This window comes from Marmota monax, unplaced genomic scaffold, assembly GCF_021218885.2.
Source record: "Marmota monax isolate L192 unplaced genomic scaffold, Marmota_monax_Labrador192_F-V1.1 WCK01_AAM20220418_F8-fsc00224, whole genome shotgun sequence".
In the NCBI taxonomy this organism is placed as follows: Eukaryota; Metazoa; Chordata; class Mammalia; order Rodentia; family Sciuridae; genus Marmota; species Marmota monax.
In genome coordinates, this window is record NW_026693937.1 from 410,773 (window position 1) to 438,638 (window position 27,866).

The 27,866-nt window shown below is 39.5% G+C and overlaps 1 protein-coding gene across 13 annotated transcripts in view; it reads right to left on the bottom strand.

Moving 5' to 3' along the window:
- Tacc1 (transforming acidic coiled-coil containing protein 1) overlaps nt 1-27,866 on the bottom strand; it is a 160,599-nt gene that overhangs the window by 78,354 nt on the left and 54,379 nt on the right. For 4 of the 13 annotated variants that reach the window (XM_058585422.1, XM_058585420.1, XM_046463823.2 and 1 more), the window contains exons 2-3: nt 25,976-26,091; nt 811-1,915 (exon numbers count right to left, since the gene is read on the bottom strand). The exons of 1 other annotated variant lie outside the window; for it this stretch is intronic. In XM_058585422.1, coding sequence (XP_058441405.1) covers nt 811-1,610 — 800 coding nt within the window. In that variant the 5' untranslated portion in view covers nt 1,611-1,915; nt 25,976-26,091. Of the gene's footprint in view, nt 1-810; nt 1,916-25,975; nt 26,092-27,085; nt 27,615-27,866 lie in introns of those variants that run through there. 8 more of the 13 variants (XR_009228570.1, XM_046463822.2, XM_046463819.2 and 5 more) reach the window with 4 other exon arrangements.

Here is a 27,866-nt window from a genome sequence, read left to right on the forward strand (position 1 = left end):
ATGTGGTGCTGAGGAGCGCCCTGCGCATGCCAGGCAAGCGCGCTACCACTTGAGCCACATCCCCAGCCCCTGGTTGATATTTTGATTGGACCAAAGTCTGCATGAATATCTCGTGGACACTGAGTGCCTTACCCAGGATTGGCAGGGGCTGACTTCCTTAAACCTGTAGATCTATATGAACCCCTAGATAGTAACCACTTATCGGTATCCCTCTCTTGGGAACCTTCCCTCTTTGGGAACTCTGCTTTCTTCCTATTACTCTAATAAATCCTGTTACTTTGCTCTCAAAAAAAAAAAATTCTTATCAGAAATTTGCCTTTTTGCTAATGAACCAGAAACTATACATAGAGACAAGAATTCTCACCAACTTTTTATGGTAGTTTTCCAAAAAACAAAAATAAGTTTCTACTTTCTGTTTAAGTAAAAAGATTCCACAAGAACCATTTTGCAAGTAATTGACCTAGACAGGTATTTGTAGGCTTGGAATTCTTCCCAGCAAGGATTTCTGAAAACCATCAAATTTTTATCTGATTTAATCATAAAAAATATATATGGAGAGGGGAGAGAAAGTTTAGCCAAATAAGCTGAGGATTCGGAAATAAGGCAGAAATCTACAAAGGAAATCTCTATAGAGTTTCTGATTCTACACAGGAGTTAGGCAATATAGTAAAGGTTGCAGCATAAAGTTATAAGCTTTGTGTCTGCAACCGCTGCACGTCAAAGATAAATGGTTCACCAAAACCAAAAGCAGCTGGCTGCCAAACTCAAGAGATATACAAAACACAACACCCAGCACCCACTATCACTCACGTTATTAAACGCGACTTTGCCTTCTTGGGTGACTCTAAGATGTCATTAACATGATTACCAGTGGTGGAACAAAAGTCGCTGTTTGTTAAAGTCGTAGTTGGTTTAAAGGGATCCGTGGATTCATCAAAGTTATCTGGGTCAAAGTGGTAGGAGCCCTTAGAGGAGAGGGGTGGGGAGTTCTGTAGAATGGAGTGGCTCCCAAAGGGATTAAAACTGGGGTGATCCCACTGACTAAGGTCTAGCTTAGAAGACACTTGGGAGAGAAGGGTGTCTCCGGCTGCTGGGTCTGCAGGCTGCTCTACACCTACTGGCTCACTGAGGCCATCTTTTGGTATCTTGGGAGTCAGTCTGTTACCCGGTTTCCTGCCAAGTTTCCTTGGAAGGGCTTTCCTGGCCTCTACATTCTCCATGTCTTCTGTGAAATCAAATTCAAGTTTGAGAGATGAACTCCTCAACTCTTCCTGCAGCTCAACCTTGGAGTCATTGGTGTCACTACTGAGAGTGCCTGAAGTTTCATTAAGGTCAGGGAGAGATTTCTGGCTTCCAGCATCTCCTAGCAAAGAAGGATGTGTGCTCTTATCCAATTCATTGGGATTGAATGGTGCCTTGGTGAGAAGTGCGCCTTCCATGACAGTTTCCGTTTCTGAGAATGCTCCCCCAGTTATTTTCTTCCTTAGGGAGAGAGGTTTGGGCTTTCTCAGCTTGCTTCTGCTGGCCACAGGCTCTGGACAAGAGCTTTCAGCTTTCAAATCAGCCTCTGCAGAAGCATCAAGCGTAACCCCCATGCTGCCATCTGTCATTGCCTTGTCCTGGGTGGCTTCTGGAGCACAGGAGGGCAAAGCCTCATCTGAGACTAAGGTTACACAGCCATGGGCTGCTTTTGTTCCAAGAGCTGCAGAGATATCTATGGAATTCTTGGTTTCTATTGAAAATGGTCTCACTACTGAAATTTTGCTAACATCATGTTGAGGTTCTTCTTTGACATCCTTGACTGAGTGAGAATCAATGGCCAGATGTGGCTCTTCACTTGCTGAAGATCTAAAACCAGTCTCAGATGAACATTTTTTAACCACTTCTGCTACCAGGTGTTCATCAGCTTGTGATTCTAAAACAAAACAAAAGTCATCTATTAAATATAATTCTGGCATTGGTAAATATTCTGTAATACCTGAATTCACATAGACAAATGGCAAGCTCTTTCTTCCCTCTTCACTTTTATTAAGCATCTCTAAAGTTCAGCCAGGATGGTGGTGCAGCCTGAAAAGAAACTACACTCTAAAATAACTTTTCTTATCCCAAATTACCTATGTGCATTATCCAAGTGATATGAGTAACAATTATACCAAGAATACAGCCATTTAGAAGAAGGATAAGTAGAGCAAGGGTCTACTGCAATGCCTATTATGTGATGATAACATTTTATAGGTTAAAACTGGTTTGGAGGAATCTTCAGATACCAATAACCTAGTTGAAGGCAGGCAGGTCACTATGGGTATAGTTCACAGGTCCAGCCTGACAGTTCCAGGGTTACAATTTTATACAATAAGTAGAACTGAAACTTAGGACATTAAAAACACAAGTATTACCTATTCTACAGAACAGAATTAAATAGACTGTGTAAAAAGCAAATGAACAAAACAAAACAACAGCTCAAACACCCTAGGTGTTAAAACCAAAAGAACTAAATAAAAAAGCAAATTTGGAAAAGTAGATACAAAAATGGCTTTAAAAACAAATATCTCTTTTTTAACTAACTAAAATGCAAACTTTAAAGCAATGTTATTTCTTCTTTAGGACTTCTATCTCTAGGCTAGGTCAGGAATTCTCTAGATCACTTGTGAAAAATAAGATTTTTCTTAATTTGGGTTTTACTAGAAAAAAATGAAGCAAATATTAGAAAGTATAAATGATGAAATATTTATAAAGCACAAACTAAGTGCTTTTCTGACTTATATATCTGAAGTAATAATAGAATCAGTGAAAACATGATTTAAAAAAGAAAACTCAAGAGATAGATGACCTGCAATTCCTACCTCCTAATCCTAATCCAGGATGAAAGATCTGAGCATTGCTGAAATTATTTTTTAAAGCATTCACACATCTTTTTCACAATTTCTTTTGGACTGCAAGTGGGTAGGGGCAAACAAATCATACTCCACAGAGATGTTTTGAATATTTTGAAAATGTCCAATTTAAGTTTTGTCTTAAAATATTTGTTTATTATTAATACTGTAATCTTAATAAACCCTTAATGCTTGATATCTGGGATTTGCTTTAACATATTTCAAAAGAAATTTTTAAAGAAGGAAGTTAATATGGCAAAATCTTGATAGCTATTATCTAGGGATGGGTATATAATAGGTTTCAACTATTTTATGTTGTATAGTATTGCAGTTTTCATAATTAAAAATATTTAAACTAAATTGCATTACACATGAAGTTTTTTGGTTTTGGTTTTTTTGGTACTGGGATTAAACCCAGGGCACTTTATTACTAAGCTACATCCTCAGTCCCTTTCGTTTTTTATTTTGAAGCAGAGTCTATCTAAATGGTTTAGGGTCTTGCTAAGTTGCTGAGGCTGGAACTGAACTTGAGGTCCTCCTGCCTCAGCCTCCTAAATTGGTGGGATTACAGGCATGCAATGCATGACCATACCCTGTGACTCAGATATCTGAAATAATAATAGAATATCAAAGAACATACATACTTCATGTATGCTCATTAAAACTTCATGAATGCGTACTATTACATATATGAAGTTTTAATGAGATTTAATTTTAATTTTTTTAATGTTTATTTTTTAGTTTTAAGTGAACATAACATCTTTATTTTACATTAATGTGGTGCTGAAGATTGAACTCAATGCCTCAAGCACACTAGGTGAGCACTCTGTCACTGAGTCACAACCCCAGCCCTGAGATTTTATTTTATAATTTACTTATTTATAATGGGTTGATTGACTAGAAAGCTGGAGATTGAACCCAGGACACCACACATGCTAGGCAAGTGCTCTACCACTGAGCAACATTCCAATCTTCAACAACAACATTTTAAAATGTGCTATTTCACCCAGGTGCTGATTCTATTATTTCTCTCCAGATATATGAACTGTTGTGAACATGCTACTATTGTTTACCTGTGTTGATAAGAGGAAAAGGAAGACAAACAATAATAAAAACATACTATCAGAAACCTAGGGCTGCAAGCAGGGTGGATGGCAGAATGGGGCATGACGATAATCCCAGCAGCTGGGGAGGCTAAGACAAGAGGATCACAAATTCAAGGCTAGCCTCAGCAATTTAGCAAGGTTCTAAGCAACTCAGTGAGACCCTGTCTCAATATAAAAATCGAAAGGGGCTGGGGATGTGACTCAGTGGTAAAGTACCCCTGGGTTCAATCCCTACTATAAAAAAACTCCAAAACAAACAAAAGCAAACCTCAGGACTGTAAATATTTATGTGTGTCAAATATATGCACCAGGTTCAGTTAAAAGAGCCTATCCAATTATATATAAAAGTCCCATTATTAATCACTGCAGCCAAGGATTATTGTTTGAAAACATCTGAGGTAATCTTCCTCACTTTTGCTTTTAAACATTTCCTTTGTCTCAATGACTATGGCATGTGTATTCACATTGTAATGCTCCTTCTATTCCCGAATAAATGTCATTGTTTTTTAGAGAATCATTTTTTCAATTTAGACTGACAACATCAGTGACAAAAATAGTAAGTAAAATGCACTGAGGTTTGTATGAACCAGCCAATGGACTACTAAGAGCTCACCTGGATTATTTTATTGAATCTAGACAACAGCCCTTAATCAGTATGCAAACCAAAGTCTGTCCAAACCCCATGGCCTGGCCACCAAACCATATATGTATATTAAAGCATCTCTTGAGGGCCAGAACAAATACAGTAGTCCTGGTCTTCTCCCTGGATATGTTCTAAGACTCCCAGTGGATGCCTGAAACCACAGACAGTACCAAACCCCACAATTCAACATCTTTTTCATCTAATCTAAGCACTTATCACATAGTATTGCTGTAGCTTTTGCACTTTAAGGTGTAACAGCAAAACTGCCACAAATGTATGTTTCTCTCTTCACAAGTTCACAACAGATTCGTTTTTACCACAGATCTTAGCAACCTCAACTTAGAATTTTCTTTCTTATTAAGGAGAGAACTTTCACCGTTTCACTTAAAGGAGCACTTTAGCTGTTCTCTGGCATATACACATTACCAGTATCTCCACTCTTATGTTTTGGGGCCATTATTAAGTAAAACAAGGGTAACCCGAACACAAGCACTCCAAGTATGAGAACCTAGACAGGAACCAAGTGATAAAAAAGGTATGATCCATGTCAGGGCAACCAGAGTGGGATAGCTCAAAACTTCATCACACTATGCAGAATGGAACATAATTTAAAACTTATGAGTTGTTTATTTCTGAAATTTGCCATTTAATATTTTTGTTCCATGGTTGACCACAGTAGGTGAAATTGTGGAAAGCAGAGACTATTGTAGTTTCCTATAGTCTTTCTGATCACATGATATCTGGTATTGTGAATTCAGTTCAATTGAGTTTAGTTTTGAATTCCTCATCTTAAAAAAAATCATGAACAAATATGAAGGCCCTTAGATGAACATTAAGTCAAGATGGTTGTGTCTATAAACAATTAATCTAAGATATTTAGCCCAGAAAACAACAAAGATTAATAGAGTCTTTGAATATTTTAAGGGTTACTTGAGGTAAAAAGGATTACAATTACTGTCACATCAAAGACAAAATAAGCATTATGTGGACAACTGTTAAAATGAGCACCCTATCCCTTAGATATGGTAAAGAATGGTTTCCAGTAAGGCCAATTCAGTGCCCCTAAGGTTTTTTCTAATTCTTTGCTTCTGTATTCCTTCTGTAAATGTATGAAGAGCCATGATTCAACCACAGAGAATGTTTGGATTAGTGGTCAGAGGATCTGAGCAATAGTACTGTTTTTTTTGTTAAATAGCCTGGGGACTTTTTCAAGTCACTTTAGCAATCTGGGCCTCAGTTTCCTATTGATAAAAAGAAGGGGCCTGAGGGTCCTTTTATAGTCTCAAGACTCTAAATATTTAAAAGTTTCATAACAATTAAATGGTGAGACTCTACATTATAATCTGTATTCATGTTTTCTGGATGGTTCACCTGCCCTTTTCATTCATGGATTCACTGGGTAATTTAACAAATATGTGAGTTTGTGTGTGTGTGTGTGTGAATTGAGATCTATCCTAAGCACTGGCAATACAATAGCAAGCAAAACCAGTGAGGTCTCTCTTCTTATGGAAAGACAGACATTGATTAAATGATAACTGAATTAGCAAGGTGTGGTGGCACAAACCCATAATCCCAGTGACATGGGAGGCTCAGGCAGGAGGAATACAAATTCAAGGTGAGCTTTAGCAACTTAACAAAATCCTGCCTCAAAATAAAAATTTTAAAAAGGGGTGGGGGCATAGCTTGGTGGCAGGCAATGTCCTAGGTTAAATTCCCAGAGGCTGGAAAATATAAAAAGGCATCATGCTTGCAGAGTCCTATAGGCCATTTCAAGAATTTTGCTTTATCTTAAGAACAACAAAAAGCCACAAAGAGTTTTAAGCAACAGGAATACAGTCATATTTATATTTTAAACAGCTCACTCCAGTTGCAGTGTGAAAAAGGGTTGGAAGAGGGTCAAAATGGAAGTAAAACTGTTATTTTGGAGACTTCAATGAGGGTGGTACTAATGCCCCTGGGTTCAATATACAGTACTGAAATTAGAAACAAAAACAAAAACAAACCCCAAACCTTAAACAACAAATTAAAAAGAGAAAAAAGTTGTGTGGGGGTGTAGGATGGTGACAGCAAGTATAGCAAAATCCTGATCACTACGGGGAAAAATGAACCTCTTAAAAGTTTCTCTCTCCCTTTATCCTCTCCCTGTCATGATTCCTAAACATTTACCACCATTCTCCCTCACAGGATGCCTTAATAATCAAGACCACTGCATTCTTTCCCTTTAGGCTTAAGAAAACTTAAGAGTAAAGGCCAACTCCGAAGTCAGGATAAGTAGAGTGTTACCAAAACTCAGATCTCAGTCTTTTTTCCTTCCTCTAGATTCCATTATTCATTCACTTCTTGGGGTTCTTTTTCTCTTTTTATCCAAACTCCTTCACCATCAATCCCATACCTCCCAAAGAAGGAAATCTATGAGAATCTTCTTCCACTCAACTCTCTCCTAGCCTTTAATTTCTGTCCTAATCTCCATGGGGAAAAAAAAGGGGGGGGGGCAAAGTTTCTAGCCTCTAACCTCTCCTTTAAGATCCTCCTTCCTCTTTTTCCCTCTCCTGCTTTTACTAAACTGAGAACCTGAAACTCTAGAAACGGAGGCCATAGGGGCAGGGGAGGCAGCCTGAGAGCTGGGAAGGAAGGAGGAATTGAAAAAGGAGGAAACATCTCAGTATAAGGCAAAGGTTGTAACCCTACCCTGCCCCAGTACCTGCCTTGGACAACTGTGACTCTACTGATTAAGGAAGGGCCCAGGCCCTCCCCATTCCTAAACTCCCACCTGCCTTCCTAGCTCTATAGCCAAGAGGGTAGTACCAGATATAGAAACAGACCAAAGGGCTTTGTGTGAAACAGCTTCAGCCACACATACTGTTCTTACTGTTATCTGTGTTCTCATATCCAGCGGTCAAGTGGCTGGGGATTGAGAGATTTATGCAATGTTTGGGTGGGTGTCACGGAAGCTGTATCTGCTACATCATAAAACATGCTGCCCTGCCTTGGAGGAATGGGGAAGAAAAACAGACACCCCTCATCTGGCTCCAGTCCCCAGCCTGAGCAGATAGCTGGGGAACTCTGCCAAAAAGACACCCTGCTCTGTAATTTCTCGACCAACTCGGTGCAGATGCCCAGTCCTACATGTAAGTCCTAGAGACCTTCACCTCAGTTCAATGTCTTGTCACCAAAAAGAAGTATGGAGGAAGTGGGTAGGAGAAGATTGCTCATTTAATTAAACCAGTTTGGGGAGCTGTGAGAACATAAATTAACCACACAACTTAAAAAGGAATGTTTGGGAAAGATTTTATTTGCCTTCACATCAGCAAGTGTCCTGGAACCCGCTGACCCATACACCTAGCTCTGCTCTAGAGCAGAAACTAAACTTCTTGTATCACACGACAAGTAACTTTTTATTAATAAAGAGTAAAATACACAAATTCTCAAGAGGCTCCAGTTCCTCCATCCTCCACAATTCAGAGTTCTAGCCATAGCTATTAGTCCTTACTCTTCATCTGAAAGCAGTTATGTCACTAACCTACCTCTGTCTATGCCTTTCCATTTTCATAAAAATCATGTAGTCCCTAAAAACCTTCTTCCAGAGTGCTGGAAACCTCCCTCCCAGAATGCATTTGATGAGTTTGGTTCTGACAAGCTCAGCACTGCTGGGAGGCTTGGTGAACACAGCCTGTTAGAGATTAAGTCTGGAGATAGATTCAGAGCAAACAGAGGAAATCCAAAAATAGACCAACACTTCCACTTCTGCTGCTGTTAATGAAACTCTTCCTTTCAATAATCAGCCTTTTCCAAACCTAAGGTTGTGTGAATTGCCCACGTGCTCTTCAGCAGCAGATGCCTCTGATGCTTATTCAGGATAAAAAGACTATTTTCATGTAATAAGAGTTCTCTTCTCCCTTTTATAGTATTTTTAAAAGAAAAGGCATGGAATAGGAAGATTTTAAGAATTTAGGCAAACAGCTTAACATTCTAGATTATATATACTGAAAATATACTGGGTTAAAATACAAGTTTATGAAAAGCCTTGAAGTCTTAGAAAAGGGGGAATTTCATTATCTCAAAATATTTTTGAAACTCAGAAGTTTTCAATTAATCAACATTAAGAACCTACTTCGTTAGGTGCTTTTAGATACATAATCACATTTAAGAAAAGGTAAAAGCAACCACTTGGAAAACAACGCCCTTCATATAATCCCTGAGACTATAATGTGCAAACACTTCAGATGAGGCATGTTCTCAAATATGGTTTGATTTTTCCCTCCCAGATTTTAGCTCTATGCTGAAATACTGCCTGTCAGCTCCTTTTAGATTTGTCCATTCCATCATTTCCTCTCCTTTAGCTACATATGACCCTTTTTATGGGTTTCTAAACATCTGCTATGACAAATGAGAAAGCTGCCAAAATCTGGACAAGCCTCCTGAATCTCAAAGACATACACACACTGGGACTTTTTCCAGCCTTAAAATGCACAAACAGTATCTCACATCCAACTGGCTGCAGGATGGGGGGTGGCCACCAGAAAGATCAAACACAAACATGTGATTAGAAGGTGGAACTAATCCACTGCGGATATTAAAGGACCATTCAACTGTAATAAAAATTATGTGAATGTGATCTCTCTCTCTCAAAATATCTGAATAGGCATCTCAGTTATCAGATCATCTGTCATGGTATTGTGGTGGTTGTGCTCAAATTAACACTCATTTTACTTAATAATGGCCCCAAATAGTAAGAATAATGATGCTGGCAGTCTGGATATGCCAAAGAGAGGTCATGGAGTATTCCTTTAAGTGAAAAGGTGAAAGTTCTCATTTAATGAGGAAAAAATTAAAATTATATGCCAAGGTTGCTAATATCTACAGTAAGAATGAATCTTTTATTCATGAAATTATGAAGAAAATTTGGACTAGATTTGCTGCCCAGTGAATCTTGGGTAACTGAAGCCAGAGATAAGGGGGAATTATATTACCAGCCCCACCTCTTCTTCTCCCAAGACCAAAGGGTAGAATTTATTCACATGTGTACATACAATGGAACCTAGCTGAGCACAGGCAGGGAGGTCACAGCTCACCATGCTAAAGAGGTCCCCCAATCCATTCTAGAACCATCTTCATTAATCTTATTTCTCTTTATTCATAGGATGAACCCAAAAAGCCCAAGTGAGATCATAAAATAAGAAAGAAGGGTGTCAGGGTGGAGGTTCAATGTTTAGGGGATGACAGAGTCAAGTATACTGCTCTTTATCATCATATCCACTGAGGGGCAGGCATCTGAAAAATCAGGATGGAAGCAGAGGACTAGTCACTAGGAATAAGCCCCCAGTGCCATGCTTCTGGGCACCCAGAAGATAAGGAATGCATATGACAATGCAGGCCAGATATCTCCAACAGTTGGAACTATTCATACATCATAACTCTGTTCTGATCTCACTTGAGAAGTTGATTTCAACCTTCATACAATCCCTGAGACTATAATGTGACAACTATAAAACACAACTGCTAACAACTATAGAAAGGACCCTAGGAACCAAGCCACAGGCCTAGATTTCTGAACTCAGGCCCAAAGGCCTTCTCTGCTACTGAAGGCCATATAAAAGATACGCAATTCGAGTAGAAGAGATTAGTACTGATAGTGAAATTTTACAAATACATAAAAGCAATTGACTATATCACAGTAAAAAGAAATTCTACATAAAGGGCCAAGCCAGGTGTTCAATGTCAGCACTCTGTAATTAGTTTAAACTGGACCTAGAGCCCTAAAATCAAATCACAGAATACTTTTTAAGATAACCATGAACCCACTGCTAATGGTCATGCACATTGTGCTAATGCTCTGGCACAAATGAACCACAAAGTAAGTGCATGGGCTTATAAACATTTTGAACCAAAAGCTACACTCAGAGCCCCTTTGGATAATAGGCAAGTGCTGAACCGTGAGGTGATTAACTATCATCTTCTCATGTGATTGCCACCTCATGGAGCAAACATGTTTTTACACAAAAACACTACCAGTGCTGGACTTCTGATTCTAAAGTGGTCACTTCCTGCATCACCAACTTCCCTTTCTTTTAATGAGTTACTTCCTTTTTTGCATTGGCCTTGTATTTAGAAAAGTAATACATATACCTAAAAGCATTATATAAAATAATGCTTTATATTTGAAAGCCCACTCGATTGTATTTCAAAGAAACTTTATCATACATTTAGAAGCAAGATGGGTTGGATGAATGAATACAATGTTATCTAAGGGATGCGGACTACCGGACAAGGTAGGAAATCAATGACTGGAGCAAGCTCAGCATTTCCTCAGAAAAAAAAAGGAAACAGTGGCACTCAGTGCCAGTTAGAAACTGAATGGATCAGAGCCTAGGATGAGAGCATGAGTGCCTTTTGACCCTAGTATTATAGGATCTATGTTCTGCTACCTTTCAACAAATAGGAAAGATCCAAAACTCATTTTTTTAAATTCTCTTTTCAATACAACCTTGGTTCATATTCATTTGGTAACAATGGCAACAGTATCTTTTTTGAAATGCCACTCATAGAAGAGGAGCACAGCACAAGTGTTAAATTTCATAAATTGTAGAGTGGTAACACTGGTCTACTTTTTCTTAAATATTTACTTTTTAAAAAAAATTATAGGTGGACACAATACCTTTATTTTATTTTATATGATGAGCTGAGGATCGAACCCAGTGCTTCAAGCATGCTAGGCAAGTGCTCTACCATTGAGCTACAACCCCAGCCCCACACTGGTCTACTTTTGAGGCTGAGTGTGAAAAATGAAAATAAAATTTTTTTAAATAACTCAAATTTGTTCTAGTGAAATCAAGCTGTTTTTCTAAAATTAAGAATTTAGAACAAACTAATTTACATTTACCCAGAATTCAAAGCACTTTCAAAAACATTACCTAATCTGATCCTCAAATCGACTCTATGCAAAAGCCATGTAGGGCTTTACTCATTCCATTTAAAAATAAGAAAATGACACATACATAACTGTGTTAACAAATCAGACAACTTAGATAAATTCTTAGAAAAACAAACTACTGAATCTGAGTCAATATGAAATAGAAAATCTGAATTAATCTAAAACAAGTTGACAGTAAACTGATAAATTCACCAGATTGGTGAATTCTACCAAATATTTAAATAATTAAATTCTTTTCAAATAATAATGGAGGAGGAAACATTTTCCAACTCATTCTATAAGTCCAATATTACCCTGACGCCAAAACAAAAAGGGACATCACGAAGAAAACAATGGCAACAAAACGACAAAAAAACTATAGATCAATTAATTATTTCTTGCTGAATATTTATGAAAAATTCCTCCACAAAATACTAACCAAATACAGAGGCACACAGAAAAGATGATATTATCACAGGAATGCAAGGTTGGCTTACCATCTGAAAATCAATTAATGTACTATACCCTGTCAATAGAATAGTGGACAAAACCCACATGATCCTATCAAATACACATAAAAAGCATTTGACAAATCCAACACCTTTTCATGATAAAAACACTTAACAAACTAGGAATAGAAGAGAACTTCCTCAACTTGATAAAGGACATCTATGAAAACCCCACCACTAATATGACACTTAATGGTAAAAGACTGAATATTTTCACTCTAAGGTCAAGAACAGGATAAGAACGTTAGCCCTTGCACTTCTACTTTTAAAAGTCCCAGAAGTTCTAGCCAAGGCAATTAGGCAAGAAAAAGATATAATAAAAGGTCTCATAATCACAAACAAAGTAAATCTGTCTCTATTTTCTGATGACATAATCTTGTAGAAGCATTCCTAAGAAATCTATCAAATAAAACCTAAATGGTAAATGAATCCAAGGCTGCAGGATATAAGTTCAATATGTGAAAATTAGTTGTGTATCTATATATCCATAAAGAAAATTTTTAAAAAGAAATTCCATTTATAATAACATTAAAAAGAATACTTAGGAATAGATTTAACAAAAATTGTGTCTAAAAGCTATGAAACATTGTTTGAAGAAATTAAAAAAATAAATGAATAAAAAAGACATCCCATGTTTGTGGATTGTTAAAACCTAATAGTGTTAAAATGGCACTACTTCTCAAATTTATCTATAGATTAAAATAATTCCCTATCAAAATTCCCGCTGGCTTATTTGCAAAAATTAACAAATTGATCTAATAGTTACAACAAAATACAATAGCTAAAGCAATCTTGGGGAAACAAACAAACAAAAAGAACAAAGTTTGAGGATACATACTTCCTGATTCTAAAACTTTACTAAAAAGCTAGTTGAGATAGTATGGTACCAGCAATGAGAGTCATAGGTAAGCCAAACAGAATTCAGAGTTTAGAAATCAACCTTTAAAACTATGGTCAATTGTTTGTTGTTGTTTTGTGGTGCTGGGGATTGAACCCAGGGCCTTGTACATGTGAGGCAAGCACTCTACCAACTAAGCTATATCCCAAGCCCCTGGTCAATTGATTTTTGACAAGGGAGCAAAGTTAATTCAATGAGGACAAGTTTCAACAAATGGTTCTGGGACAACTGGATTTCTATATACAGAAGAACGAAGCTGAACTACTTCTTACCTAAATACAAAAATTAACTCAAAATGGATCACAGACCTAAATGTGCTCAAACTATAAAACTGTAAGAAGAAAAAAGAAAGAATAGGAGTAAATCTTTGTGACTGTGAATTAGTCAAAATCTTCTTAAATTTGACACCTAAGCCACAAAAAACAAAAAACAAAAAAATTGAGCTTCATCAACATTAAAAACTTTTGCACTTCAAATACTACCATCAAGAAAGTGAAAAGATAACCTAAAGACTGGGAGAAATATTTACAATCAAATATCTGATAAGAGATTTGTATCTAGAAAACAAAGTATTCTTACAACTGAATATTAAAAAGATAAATGACCCAATTAAAAAGTGAAGAATATGAATAGGCATTTCTCTAGAGAATACATAAGACCATCCAGGGCTAACCAAAGGGAAGAATGCACCATTGTGTCCACACCATTCCAGGACAGCTCTTTCCATCAGGCAGGAAAGGTCCCCACTCAAGTCCTCATGCACATCACTGAAGAGAATCTCTCTCTCAGTTCATACTTTGGATCTCCACCAAGGGACTTTCTGGCCATGCCCTGGTCATGTCCCTGAGACAAGGGCTATGCCAGGGTGTTCTGAACATCCAGAAGAAGCCTGGGGTCAGTGTCTACCATGGGACCATGGGTTGTGGGGAAACACATAGAAAGACAATTCCATGGGAGCGTGCTGGGTAAAATCAGGATGCTGCATGAATAAAATACTGTCACTATGTCCATTGTTTGGGGCCAAAAAAAAAAAAAAAAAAGAAAATCCAGGGCTGAGAATGTGTCTAGTGGTAGAGTGCTTGCTTATTAGCATGCACAAGGGCGTGGGTTCAAAAACAAATAAATATGTTCAACATCATTAGCCATCAGGAAAATGCAAATCAAACTCACAATGAGATACCACTCATTAAATAAATAATATTCAGCAATAATAATGAGAAATGAGGTGCTTGCTATAATATAGTCGAAAAAAGTACTGTAAGGGGCTGGGGATATAGCTTAGTTGGTAGAATGGATCAAGTTGCACATAATGTATGACTCTAGTTATATGAAATGTCCAAAATAAACAAATCTCTTGAGACATGCTGGGAGCCATTAGCCAAGTAGGTATGACAATTTCCTTGCCAGCGTACCCCATGTTGCAGTGACATTGCATGTAGGTGACCTTGCTCAAGGACCAGGGCGGATTAGGGTGTTCCCGGTTTAGGATAATTGGGTTTAGGGTGTTCCAGGTTTAAGATTATTCCTGCTGGGAATAGGGTGTATCCTGCTGCCTGAGTTCCCCTTGAGTTCTCACGGGATTCAGAGTATTTTTTGGGAGATAGAAGCCCAGTGGAGGTGGATTTGGGCAGAGAACGTGGATTTCACCAGAACGTGATTGTAGACGGCTGGTGTGAGTTCGGCTGGTGTGAGTTCGGGAATAAAGAGTTGCTGTTTGAATCTACAAGCTGTGTGGTGGCTCGTGATTGTGTGCCCAGCCAGACTGCGGCAGAGACACAAAACAGATTATCCTAGAAGTGTAGGGTGGAATGGGAGAGAAATAGTATATGACTGCCTATAGGTATAATGGGTACAGGGCTTCTTTTGGGAGTGATAAAACATTCTAAAAATTAGACTGGGGTGATACTTGCAGAACTCTGTGTAGATACTAAAACCACTTAATTGTGCACCTTTTAAACAAGTGAAATGTATGACATGTGAACTCTATAAAACTGGTAAAAACAAAAACAAAATGGAGGCTCAGACTCTACAGTAAAAAATCAGAGCAGCGTCCTGTGATTCCTAATATAGCATTCTTCTATACCACAGACTTAACATTTCAGAAAATGCTTTAAGGAGTCCTCTTCTGTGTATCACTTTTAGGGACACATACTTGAAAGAGGTAACAGATCTCACTATCACATCCATTTGGATTTCAAATTTCTCTTGAGGAAATCTACAGTGTGTTAGATAAGTTCTATTTACAGAAAGAGGTAGAAAAAAATGACATCACCCCTCTTCTACAACAGATATAACCAAGCATATGAAATACCCTAGAAATATAACAATTGTCAAGATCGAAAATCTTTAGGTTTTTTTTTTTTATTTTGGGGGTAGGAAGACAACTGACTTCTTTCAAGTCCTCCCTCACACATTCCCTGTTTTTCACTGTTAAAACTTCTTGGAAAGTCAAGAGGAATGGGAAAAGGAACCCAGCTAGCTTCTTCTAGACCCTGAAATCCATAAGGGACTTATTCCCTTATCTCCCCTTTTGCATTCCCCAAACAGAAACCGAGTATACCAGAGTTGATGCTCAATCAGGGTCCACTGTGAAGCAAACAACTGATACATAAAGGGGTATATCCTTCTCACTTAATTATCTTTTTTATACAGAAAAAACCTATATAAGTACTGAGTGATGAAGCTGCTCAGCTCTATATCAATAGCTGTGTATAGAATTAACATTTGTTGTTCTTCATTTGATGACCTTTTGCTTTTGTAGGCCCTTTGAAGGCCCCATGCAGCCTTAGTCTTGCCCTCCTGCCCGCCCTTTCCCATGCTGAATCAAGGGCTGCAGGAGAGGAAACAAGTTGATTCTAGCAGGCTCAAGTAGTTTGATCTGAGAAGACTGTTAATAAGATACCCATTAGCATTTAGGCAAAAGTCCAAAATTTGACTTCCCCCCAGTTTCATGTCTTTGAGTTCCCAGTCCCTCTGATTCCCTTGAAGTTGAAATGTATTTTGTGTATCTATATTCTCAGTCACTTAGCCAAGGCTGTCAGCCTTAAAATGGAAGAAGTAGATACAATGTATTGTCCACAAACTAATCTGACTAACTATATGAGAAGGCCTTTTAACCACTGGGACCCCAGGCCACTCAGAAGCATGGAGTCAGGGAGAAGAGTACCAAGTCAATTAGTCAAGGCAGGACATCCTCTTAGCCATGCTGTAATTGAAGCTGTCTCACCACCCAAAGCAGAACACCCACCACACACACACACTCTGATTGAACCAAGACAACTAACTGTTCAAACCTCTTCATTCCAACTCTCTTTAAAAAAAAAAAAAATGCCCAGGTGCTGAGGGAGGGCAAGTTTAGCAACTTTTTCTTGAGTTTTCTGAGATAGGGCATCAGCTGCTATGTTGTTTTCCTGAGATAAGCTCCTAATTCCAGGAAGAGATTCATTCTAAGACCTAAAACTTAACTTGTAGGAAAAGAATAGTCTAGAAATCCACTTGATAAGATGAAAAAGGTTGTGCTAAGGATGAAAAAAAAAAAAAACACTTAAATTTTCCAAAAATAGCACCTTATGCGGTTAAATTTGAAAAGAAACTGAGGAGTTGATAGCTCAGTGGTAGAGCACGTGCTTAACATGCACAAGGCCCAGAGTTCAACTCCCAACGCCAACTAAATAAAGAGACTCAAAACTCTAACCTCTGAAGGCCAGGATTATATAGTCAGAGGGTGGGGCCTGTTAGAAAGTGTCTGCCTCCCAGGAAGCCTAAGTGTATTAATGTCTTCTCACTCATGAGACGCCCACTGGTTCTGGAACCATCTGGATTTGTTTGAGGTTACATTTCATACAGATTAGAAATCATCTACCACATACCAAAATCTGAGGGCTCTTTCTATAGGACTTCTTCATCTCTAAAGTATTTCAGCAGGAAGAGCAAGGGGAGAAAGTGCATGTGTTAACAGATGGGACTTCTTTGCAGAGATATGAAATTGTGTAACTTCAGTCTGTTGCTGCCAAACAACCATAATGTGCAATCTCTTCAAAAATAATTACTGGAGAATTCAAAATACCAACTGCCTCTCTCACAAAGTAGCAACCACCCACACAGCTGGGAAGCTGATGCTAGATAAAGAAAAAGAGGGACAAATGTTCAGCAAGAGAGGAGCTTCCAGACAAAGCAATAGCAGCCAGTACAGAGTGGGTGCATAGATATTTCTACAGCAGGCTGACACTGGCTGAGGACTATATCACCTCACCTGCCACTCTGTTCCTCCACTCCAGAAAACAAGGCAATACGAAGAGTTCAGGAAGGCAGTGAAGAGGCCCCAAAAGAAGCAAGCAATGGGAAAACATTTGCAGTCTGTGAAATTATATCCTTTGGTATAAATGTTTTAAAAAGTAGAAAAGGGCCTTGTAGCCTTCAAGATGGTCCCCAATAAGTCTTACCTCGTGGTATTCACACCCTTAAGACTGATGTATGTCATCAAAAGGATACCGTGGAAACTTATCTCAAGAAAATAGCATATGAATCACTTACTGAAGCTAAGTCAACAAAAGACACTGCAGCTTTCAACTTGCTTACTCTTGAAACACTGAATCTTGGGGGAGCCAGTTGCCAAAAGGACAATGGAGCAACCATGTGGAAGGAATCAAATAATGAGCAACTGAGCCTCCTACCAACAGCCAGGCAAATGAGTGACCTGGATTAGAAGATACTCTAGCCCCAGTGTAGTTTTCAAATGACTATTTCCGGGAAAAATCTTGACTGCATTCTCACAGGTAACCTGAACTAGATCACCCAGGTAAGCTGCTGACAAATTCCTCACCTATTAAAACTATGGTAGATAAATGTTTGCTGTTTTAAGCTAAGTTTTGGAATAATTAGTTATACAGTTGCAATGCAGAACCCTTAATTCCTTGTGTAACTAGGAATGGAGCCCTGTAGTATAGTACTTGCCTAGTATGTTTGACATCCTGGGTTTGATCCCCAGCACTAAAACCAAACCAACCATCCTCTTTCTACTCCCAAACAGGTGCAGAGTCCCAGAAGGCTGTAACATGCCTGCTTCTTCTCTTCCATATATAAGTCAGGGGAAAAGGAAAAGCAAAAGATATTAATGAATTTGTCCATTGTTCTTTACTTCTGATAGCTGAAGCTAAGCATTAAGGAAGCAAAATGTTTTCAATGAAACTTCACTGCTTACCCAGTGATGTTTTTGTTTCTAACTATTAATCTGTACATAAATTGTGCTGCAAAATTCCAAACTTTTGATGTTCAAAATTTTCCTAAAACATATCAGACATCATGTATGCCAAATTAACACATGTGGAAGATGTATATCCTGATTTTTTTAAACTATCATTTAAAGAGGATGATTTCCCTGTCACACATTATATTCTGGCAACATTTTAAGAACCTTTATTTCCTCTAATCCTTCTCTTCAGATAGTGAAGAGAGAGACTCACAGAATTCTCTGGAGAGAAAAGCTGTATAATATGTTCCAAAGAGCCCTGGATGAGTGGTCAACAAAAGCAGAATTCAAGACCCAGATCCACTACTGGGAGTAAAGACCATGGCCCTCATAGCCCAGTCTGTGAAGTGGAAATTACATGTGCCCTATTTCATTGTATCATTGTTGTAACTAAGTAAGATGCTGTAGGCAAAAATTATTTGCTTCCAATACATCCAACAACTTAACAACTGAAATAGAAAGTTAGTAGTCTACTAGATGGTAATCTTAAAATGGGACCTTTGCTATATTTCCAGCAATGACATAAAAAAGAGGCTACTTGGACTGCTAGGAAGAGTGTTTGTATCTGTCAACAGAACTTTCAAGGTACATTTTGCATTTGTGAATTTAAAAAATACTCCAAGCCAGGCATGGTGATACACAGCTATCTACCCAGCTTCTCAGGAGGCCGAGGCAGGAGGATGGAGAGTTTGATGTTGGCTTGGACAATACAGTGAGAACCTGTCACAAAACAATAAATAAGTAAAATAAAATACTCCATATAATTATTATTCCCTTGTGAATTTGCCATAATCAATCTAAACCCCCTGGGGATCTAATTATGTTTATGTAAACTCATAAAACTAGGCTTGAGGACCTGCAAAAGTGAGGATGAGCTCCTGACCTCCTAGAAGCAAAGCCTTTCTAGGTCCAACTTTGTAACAGTCACCAGGCATTCAGCAACCTTCATTTATCAACTCCCTACTAAGATGGCTGCTTTAAGTAGATAAGCTGTGATCTCCCATCACTATTCTGGGTGTAGGAGATTGTAATAAAATGATTATACTCCCAGGACTTCCTCTGGGCAATATTACTGGCCACTTAAGAAGACACTATGACTACTCTTTAACTTTAAATGGCTTTAGGCCACATTCATTTTTACGTGGGACATTAAATGACAGCAATACAATTTTAGGACTGCAGACTCCTCCTGGCCCCCTAAACACCTAGGCAGAAAATGCCTCTGCCATCAGAAATTACTAAAGTAAGTTGTATTGCTTCATATTTGATATTCAGGTAATCCCAAAACAGACAAGTGCAATACTGAAATGCTGAGAGCCATTGCCAAGTAGGTATGACCCATGGTATGACCCAGGTCATTTGCAGTGACATTGCATGTAAGGTGACCTTGCTCATGGACCAGGATGATCCAGGTTTAGGGTGTATCCTGCTGGGATTAGGGAGTATCCCAGCTCCTTGGGTTTAGGGCAGTTCCAGGTTTAAGGTGTACCCTGCTGGGAATAGGGCATATCCTGTTGCCTCAGGTGCGCCCGCTCCTTGAGTTCTCCTGGGATTCAGAGAGTATTTGGGATTCAGAGCCCGGTGGAGTGGGTGGATTTTGCCCAGAACGTGTTTGTAGGTGGATTTGCCCAGAACGTGTTTGTAGAAGGCCGTGTTTGTAGAGGGCCGGTGTGAGTTCAGGAATAAAGAGTTGCTGTTTGAATCTACAAGGTGTGTGGTGGCTTGTGATTTTGTGCCCAGCCAGACTGCGGCACTGAAATAAGTTTAATCATTATTATATTTCTTAAGAAGTTCATAATTTCATTATTCATTTTAATAAAGAAAAACTGGTTTGATTCTGGATGTTACTAAAATCTTTACTTTCAGAAGGTAGATTTTGCTCCCCTGCCCTGGAGCTTTTTAGTCAAATATTTTTGTTCCTCTGTGGTTCTCTTAGTCCTTGCTGGAAAAACTTAAATTTTTTCCCCAAGAAGACATTCTCTTGAGTGGAGTACCACAGAGAAGCAGAGATGCTTTCTACACAGCTCATTTACACTGAAATAAACAAAGCAACAAAGAAAGCAAGGCTCTCATCAAATTTACTACTAATTGGAATCTCCAACTTGAAAACATTATATGAAAAAAAATCAAATGGTTAAAGTTTTCAAGCCTTAACTATCACCCCCCACCCCCCATACTGGGAATTAAACTCAAGAGTACTCTAAAACTGAGCTACATCTCCAGCCCTTTTTATTCTGAGAGGGTCTTGCTAAACTATTATTTGTGATCCTCCTGCCTCAGCCTCCTAAGTAGCTGGAATTACACTGTGGCATTTCCACAGTGCCCAACTTTTAAAAAAAGAATCATATAGTATGACAAAGTGAACTGTGAAAGAGCCAATCACACCAAAAAAATAAAACATTAGCCTGAGATTCTGTCAAAGGAGCCACATGGGTTGGACTATTGGAGTAGGTAACATTAAGGAATTTATTAATCCCATTATTTGTAGGAAATACTAATAAAGCAATCTCTTGTTGAGAACAGATAAAGGATGCTAAACTAAATCCCTAGAAATCTTACTTGTAGATTTGAATTGAACACTTCAAAATATACCTAATGAAAAATGTTTGCATAGTATTCGTCTCTACATAAAACTCAAAGCCTTAGAATAAAAAACCAGCCCTCAGCTAAGCATAGTAGTGGCCCCTATAATCCAAGCTCCTGGGGAGGCTGAGGCAGGAGCATCGAAAGTTTGAAGACAGCCTGGGCAACTTAGCAAAACCCGGTCTCAAAATGAAATGAAAAGGGCTGGGGATGTAGCTCAGTGCTTGCCTTGCATGTGTGACACTGTGGGTTTAATTCCTAATACTGGGAGTTAAAAAAAAATAAATAAAAAGTAACAGTTTTATCGACATCCAGGTCATATCTATGGATCATTTAGTCATTTAAAAATAGAGTACATTGGGGCTGGGGCTATGGCTCAGTGGTAGAGCACTTGCCTCGCATGTGTGAGGCACTGGGTTCGATCCTCAGCACCACATAAAAATAAATAAAGATACTGTATCCATCTACAACTAAAAAAAAAATTTTTTTTAAATAGAGTACATTGACAGACCAGTTACATCGTTTCCATTTTGCAAAGAAGACAAAATGACCAGTCCAAATCAGTTTCTCCCTTAAACCTTCCTTAACCACAAAGGACTACACTAACGCCCAGTGCCCATGGGTCATTTGTTACTCAGGGATAGCCTTGCCATCTTTTCTTCCTTTATTCTTGAAGTCATCATTCCAGATTATTTAAACTACATTTTTATTGAAACTGTCCTAAGTATGGATATAGGTTGAGTAAATTTTTCTGTAAAAGACCAGAAATAAAAATATTTCAAATGTATGCCAGACATTTGGTCTCCATTCCAAGTATTCAATCCTGCTATTGTAATTCAAAATCTGCCACAGACTATTCTGATAAAACTTTATGGGTCCTGAAATATGAATTTTAAAAATTTAATTAACTTAACTTTTTTGTGGTCCTGGACATTTAACATAAGGCGCTTTACCAGGTCTATGTTTCCAGATAGGGTCGCAGTAAATTGAACTTGGTATTCTTCTGCCTCAGAATCCTGGATTGTGTTACAGGTGTGCACCACCATGCCTGGCTCGAAATCTGAATGTCATATAATTTTCACACATTCCAAAATATTTTTTTCAGCCATTAAAATATATAAAACTCACTCTTCACTGGAGGGTCATAGAGAAAAACAAATGGCAGGCCAGATGTGGCCCCTCAGCCCTGGCTTGCTAATTCTGGCCTAGATTACCAAAATTGTGTCAACAAACAACTTTGCATTCCTTACAAGGTCTCCAGCAGTAAGTCAGTAGATTGATCTCATTATCTCTTTCCTTCCATTCCAGAGGACACAGGGTATCTTTGAAATACTTAGGCATCTAGTTAACATATCAAACTAACAGGTTTAACTAGTTGTTCCAAGGGTAATATGAAAACTCCTGCATTAAGATTCTCTTTCTGGAAGAAAAGTAACATCTATAAATATGTGAGCATGGGGATGTGGGAACTCAACTGGCAGAGTACATCTATTACAGTTTTTGTTGGCTAAAACAACTGGACAAAATTACAGTCCCTAAGTTCTCCATGGGCTCTACCTCCCAACAAAATAAGGGATGAACTTGGAGTTATACCATTTGAAAGTCCTTTTGTAGAGGATTTTCCTCCACAATATTTTCCTCTGCAAAGGGAAAGACAATACAACAAAGCAGCTTAAACATCCTTTATGGGAGAAGGCAGACAGCAAAATCCAGAACTGTAGGCCTAGACTTCATAGCCACCAGTCTTGTATTTTCAAGAAATGTCTTTGACTAGAGTTTTATTTTACTAGTTAGTTTGGAACTAAGCTTATCTTTGTGATTTAAAAAAAAATCCAAGACCTTATCCACTATTTAATTCCTGACAAAGAATTCTGTCTTAGGGAAGAATCTTATAGAATTTAGATACTGTAAGTTCCTAAAATAGTTCCAATAAAAAGAAATGTCATATGTTTACTTCATTTAAAGAATTATAGAAGTTGGCACAGAAACCACAGGTATAGTATATGGGACATGTGCCACACATTTGAGGGCCATTATATATCAGGAAGCCAGGATCAATAAAAATGTTAATTCCTACTCCTGATAACCAACTCATAAATCAATCATAAGATATACAGTCTTATATAATCTATATCTGCTATCCAGCCATGTCCTAGAACTATGAAAGACTAATTTTACTATATACAAAACAATCAACAATTTTGAAAAAAAAAAAAAAAAAGGGAACTACTCAGTCCCAGAAATTGAACTTCAACATGAATGACTTTTTAAGGCATTTTTGTTCGCTCAACTTTTCCCTGGTCAGACCTATATTTTCACATTTACTGTGTATGTGGGACAAGACAATTCACAGGACTCTGGACTACTCCAGATATTGTGTACAAGAAGTTCTAATGGACAGGACACTACCAGGCTGAAGAGTCATCATCCTATTGCTTAAAGACCTTAAATTGAGAAACTTCTTAATATTAGGGTTATTTCCTAGACTATACTCCACCATCCTCCACCCACTACAATTACAGTTTTTCGTTATGAACTATCCCGCAGAACTCTCCTAATGTACAACTCTCTAAAAAGAAAATGTTTTAAAGTTTTCCTTTCAGGCAGAATGAAAGAATGTGAGAATCACTGGAACAGGAAAGACCAAACAATTGGGTCTCTGTGTCTTTGGGGGCCTAGGTCATCTAGGCTTTCATTCAACTGGCAAAGAATCTGGCAGTATGAATCAGCCTAGCAGCTGATAGAATGATGAGGAAGGGCCGCCCAGGATAAGGGCAATTCAATGAAGCTTTCAGCTACTTAACATGTGTTTTATGAGCTTTATTTAAATTTGATGAGAAGACCACAAACAGTTCTTTCAAGCTTTTAAATCTCTCGAGAGAAGAAAAGGGAAGCTATGAGGAATAAGTGGCATCTCATCACTGAAAGTGCTACACAGCTTTGTGCCACACAAAAGTTTTCCATATATAAACTTGTTCCCAAGAAGTCCCTGCCTAGATGAACAGCAAAATGCAGCCCAGGGTAGGTTGAAGGTACTGTAGGAGAAACACAGCATGGAGCTCTTAATTTTAAGCAAAAACAAATCACAAAAAGTTAATGTCATTTTACCAATAATTCCAACTCCATTATAAACTCTATAACCAGAGTGACTTGACTTCCCTAGGCAATCAATGAAAGAAGTTACCAAGTAATAAGATATATTAACTGTGGAACCAAGGAAGTCATAATCAGCTCAAAAATTAGGTAACTGGAAGTTGGTTGTATCTACCATTCTAAGGTGACAATGTCAGACACTGGAATAGAGAAAGCACATACAAAGGACATCTGTCCTACATCCTACATCCTTCTCCATACAGCAATCACAGAGCCTTTTAATAAGAAAGTTAAAGCATAATACTCTGTTAAAAGCCCTCTATTGTGGGCTGAATTGTGTCACTCAAAAAGAAATGTTAAAGTTCTAACTCCTGGTACCTGTGAATGTGCCCTTATTTAGAAAGAACAACTCTGGAGATATAATTAAGATGAGGTCATACTGCGTTATGGTGGGCCCTAAATTCAACAACTGGTGTCCTTATAGGAAGGCCATGTACAGACACAGACACACAGGAGAAAGCCTCCCCATGCAATAAGGCAGAGTGAAGTCAGGTGTACCACAAGCCAAAGTATACCAAGGAGTGTCAATAACCACCAGAAGCTAGAATTGGCAAGGAAAAAATCTTCCTAGAACCTTCCAAGGGAGTATGGCTCTGCCAACACCTTGGTTTCAGACTTCTAGTTTTGATTTCAGTGCTCAAGAACTGTGATAAAATAAATTTCTGTTGAGTTAAGCCACAGCAGTCCTAGGAAGTTAATATACCTTCCAGTGGCTTTCCATCTCAGAAAACCAAAATCATCATTACAGTATGTTCTGCATCTCTTCTTACCTCCCTTACTTCAGTTCCCACTGTTGCCTGCCTAGTCACTCTATTTTAGCTGTACAGGCCTCTGCTGTCCTCAAACATGCCAAGAACCTTCCCACCCAAGAGCCTCACACAGCCTATTGCAGGTTGGTATTATCTGAGATCTTTATAGATGCCATTCCTTCTGCCTACAGGGCTCTTTTCCCAGGAATTCACAAGTCTTGCTCCCTCAATCCTCCTCTTCTAGATCTCAGAGTTACAATATCAGTCATGCTTCCCCTAACTGTTCTTCAGCATTCCCTCTCACCACCCCATATTCCCTATTCCTCTTTTTCCTGCTTTATTGTTTTCCACAGAACTTAACTCAAGCTGACATATATATTTTGCTTGAATCTTTTTTGTTTATCTGTTAAAGGAGTCATTTCCCTCCAAAATGTTAGCTCAATGAGAGCAAGATTTCACTGCTGAATCACAATACACTCTATTTACTAAATGAACAAGTAAATGTTATTAGGATAAGTGAAATTTTACGTAAAACTGAATGTGTGACAAAAAAAAAATAAGGTTTCTATTAAGTAGGACAGCAGAAGCTTTTGTTGATGAAGGACAGGCTCAAGGCTGGACTCTGAAGAACTAAGAGAAAAATCTATGTGCCAGGTTTTCTTAGGTAGAATAGGAAGAGAGAAACAATTTTGAAACAGCTTTTTAATTTTAAGATTCCTCTCTATCAAAAAAAAAAATCAACTCTTATCTATAATTTTGGTCCCCACCCTAGTAGAAAGCAACTTAGCCTGAGGAATTTGTGAAACCAGATATAAATATAAGTCCAGCAATGTATTACTACACACTTTTTTTTATTTTTTAGGGGCTGTGAAGAAGGGCCCAGCAGACATGTTTGATAATAGTAATCTCATACCATAAATGCACAAACTCTAGACAGGGGAAAAAACAAAGTCTCTGATCATCAAATGATCAAAATGTTTACAAAACAAAAATAAAGAGACTTCCAAATACACCAGGAGTTTTTAAAACAGCTCTTTTTGAGCAAGAAGAAAATCCAAACTCTTTTAAGTGGTCCTAAATTAACATTCCGCCCCTGCCACTTCTTTCATGTATACTTTTTTTTAAATACTTATTTTTTAGTTGGACACAATACCTTTATTTATTTATTTTTATGTGGTGCTGAGGATCAAACCCAGGGCCTCACATGTACTAGCACTCTACCACTGAGCCACAACCCAGCCCCTCATGTATACTTTTATAAACTTTAAAATGAAAGCAGCAGAAAATAAAAGTTTTTCTTTACCTTGGGTTTTGGTCCCAGATCCAGACAACCCTAGTGATGAATCACAGGATTCCTTGAGGGGTGATCTGATTGGAGTTTCAGCTTCAGGGGTCTCAAAATTACCTTCAGAATCCGAGCTGCCAAGGGGGAAAAATGAGGAATTACCACTTTCAACGGTATTTTCCACACCCTTTAAAATTTACATATCCACAAAGGTTAAAGTTCATCCTCTTTTTTTCCCCTAACTTTACCACCAATTGATCCTCAGCCATAGGTTGGCCTGTGGGTGTTTAAGCAGTGCCCTCTTGGATTTCTCTGTCTGGCATCCTTTCTCCCTGAAATCTCCATCCTCTGGAGCTTTTCTCCCTCAGCATTTCTGAAGTCATCTTTCCCTCTCACACCAGGAAAAAAGTGCTTTCCAACAGACTCCTTTTCTCACAAGATATCTCTTACAGGAAGCTAGAGACCTAAAAAATACCATCTCCAACCCAAAATTATGCCAATTCTACTCATGCATTTTTCCTTGGTAGGCCTCTACCTGTCTAGAACTCACTCGACTCAAGATTAAGAATGCTGTCACCTGCCTTCCGCAATCACACGGTGACAGCTCAGCAGCGACCACCATTTCTCACCAGCTGCCAAGGGCCTGTCATCACGCGACCTTCTTTACCATGGCTGCATTTGGGGGACACAATTAGGCCCCAGGAGGGGGAGGGAGTGACTTCTGCCCCACAGGAAGGGTTGTAAATGCCACCTAGAGTGATCAATGACACTAGCCCTGTATGTGTTTGTGTGTCTGGGTGTAGGAGAGGGGGCAGGGGGGCGGGGGAGCGGATTGAAGCTTAGAGAAAGTGACCCAGGCAAACGGGGATGCGGAGAGACTGCAGATTCTGCGTTGGGTTCAGAAAGCTCACAGCGAAACCGGGGAAAGAAAACACAAGGGAAAACAGAACATCCGGAACTTTCGAATGCACAACGGAGACCTGGTTACGGGCAGGGACGTAGCATTGCCATGAATATGGTTACGCGGGTGGGCGGCCACACACACGCACACAGAATGAGCCGCAGATGGATGGATGGAAGGATGGCAGGCAGCACATTCGCATCTCGGCAGGGATCCTGTGTACTTGCCTGAAACTCAAGGATTTGGTCTCGGCTTGCGAGTCCTCCTCCTCGGGGTCGCCCTCGGGCCCTCCGGCCTCGTCCTCTCCGGCGGCCCCGCCGCGCACCGCAGACCACGTCCATTTCGCCCACTGCACGGGGGACAGGATCTGCCAAGGGCTGAAGGCCATGAGCACGGATCCTCGGGCTCCAGTTCCTAGGGGTAGGGGAATGGGGAGAGCCTTTTTTCCTTTTCAAAATGGAGGGAACCGGTGACAGGCGCCTGTAAGCGTTGCCAGCGGAGGCGCGGATGTGGTTCAGCGAGCGCCGTCGGGGGCCCGGGTGGAGCGCTTCCTCTCAGCCGGCAGGCAGCGACGCTCCTCCTCGTCCTCCTTCCCACTCCCTGCGGCCAGGGTGGCCCCCGCGCCGGGCTCCTCTCGCCGGGAAGATGCCTCTCCTGGGGCCTCCTCAGGGGCCCGGCCCGCAGCGTTCCGCGGCTCGGGGTCTCGGGGTCTCCGCCTCCCGCCTCCTAGCCGGCTGGGCGCGCATCAGCTGCCGCGGGAGCCGCGCCCCAGGAGCCGCCCCCTCGGACCGTACTACTCGCGCAGCTCGGGCGGGGGCGGCGGCGGCGCCCGGCCTTTGAAGTCTGCGGCGCGCGCACCGGATTCCCCCGCCGCGGCGCCACGCTGGTTGCGCCTGGACTTCGGTCAGGGGGCTTCCCGGCCACGCCTCAGGCCAAGCGGCTAGGACCCCAGCAGCCCGGGCGACTAGTCTGAGTCAGGAGCACAGAAGATCCGTTTTCTGAGTTCGT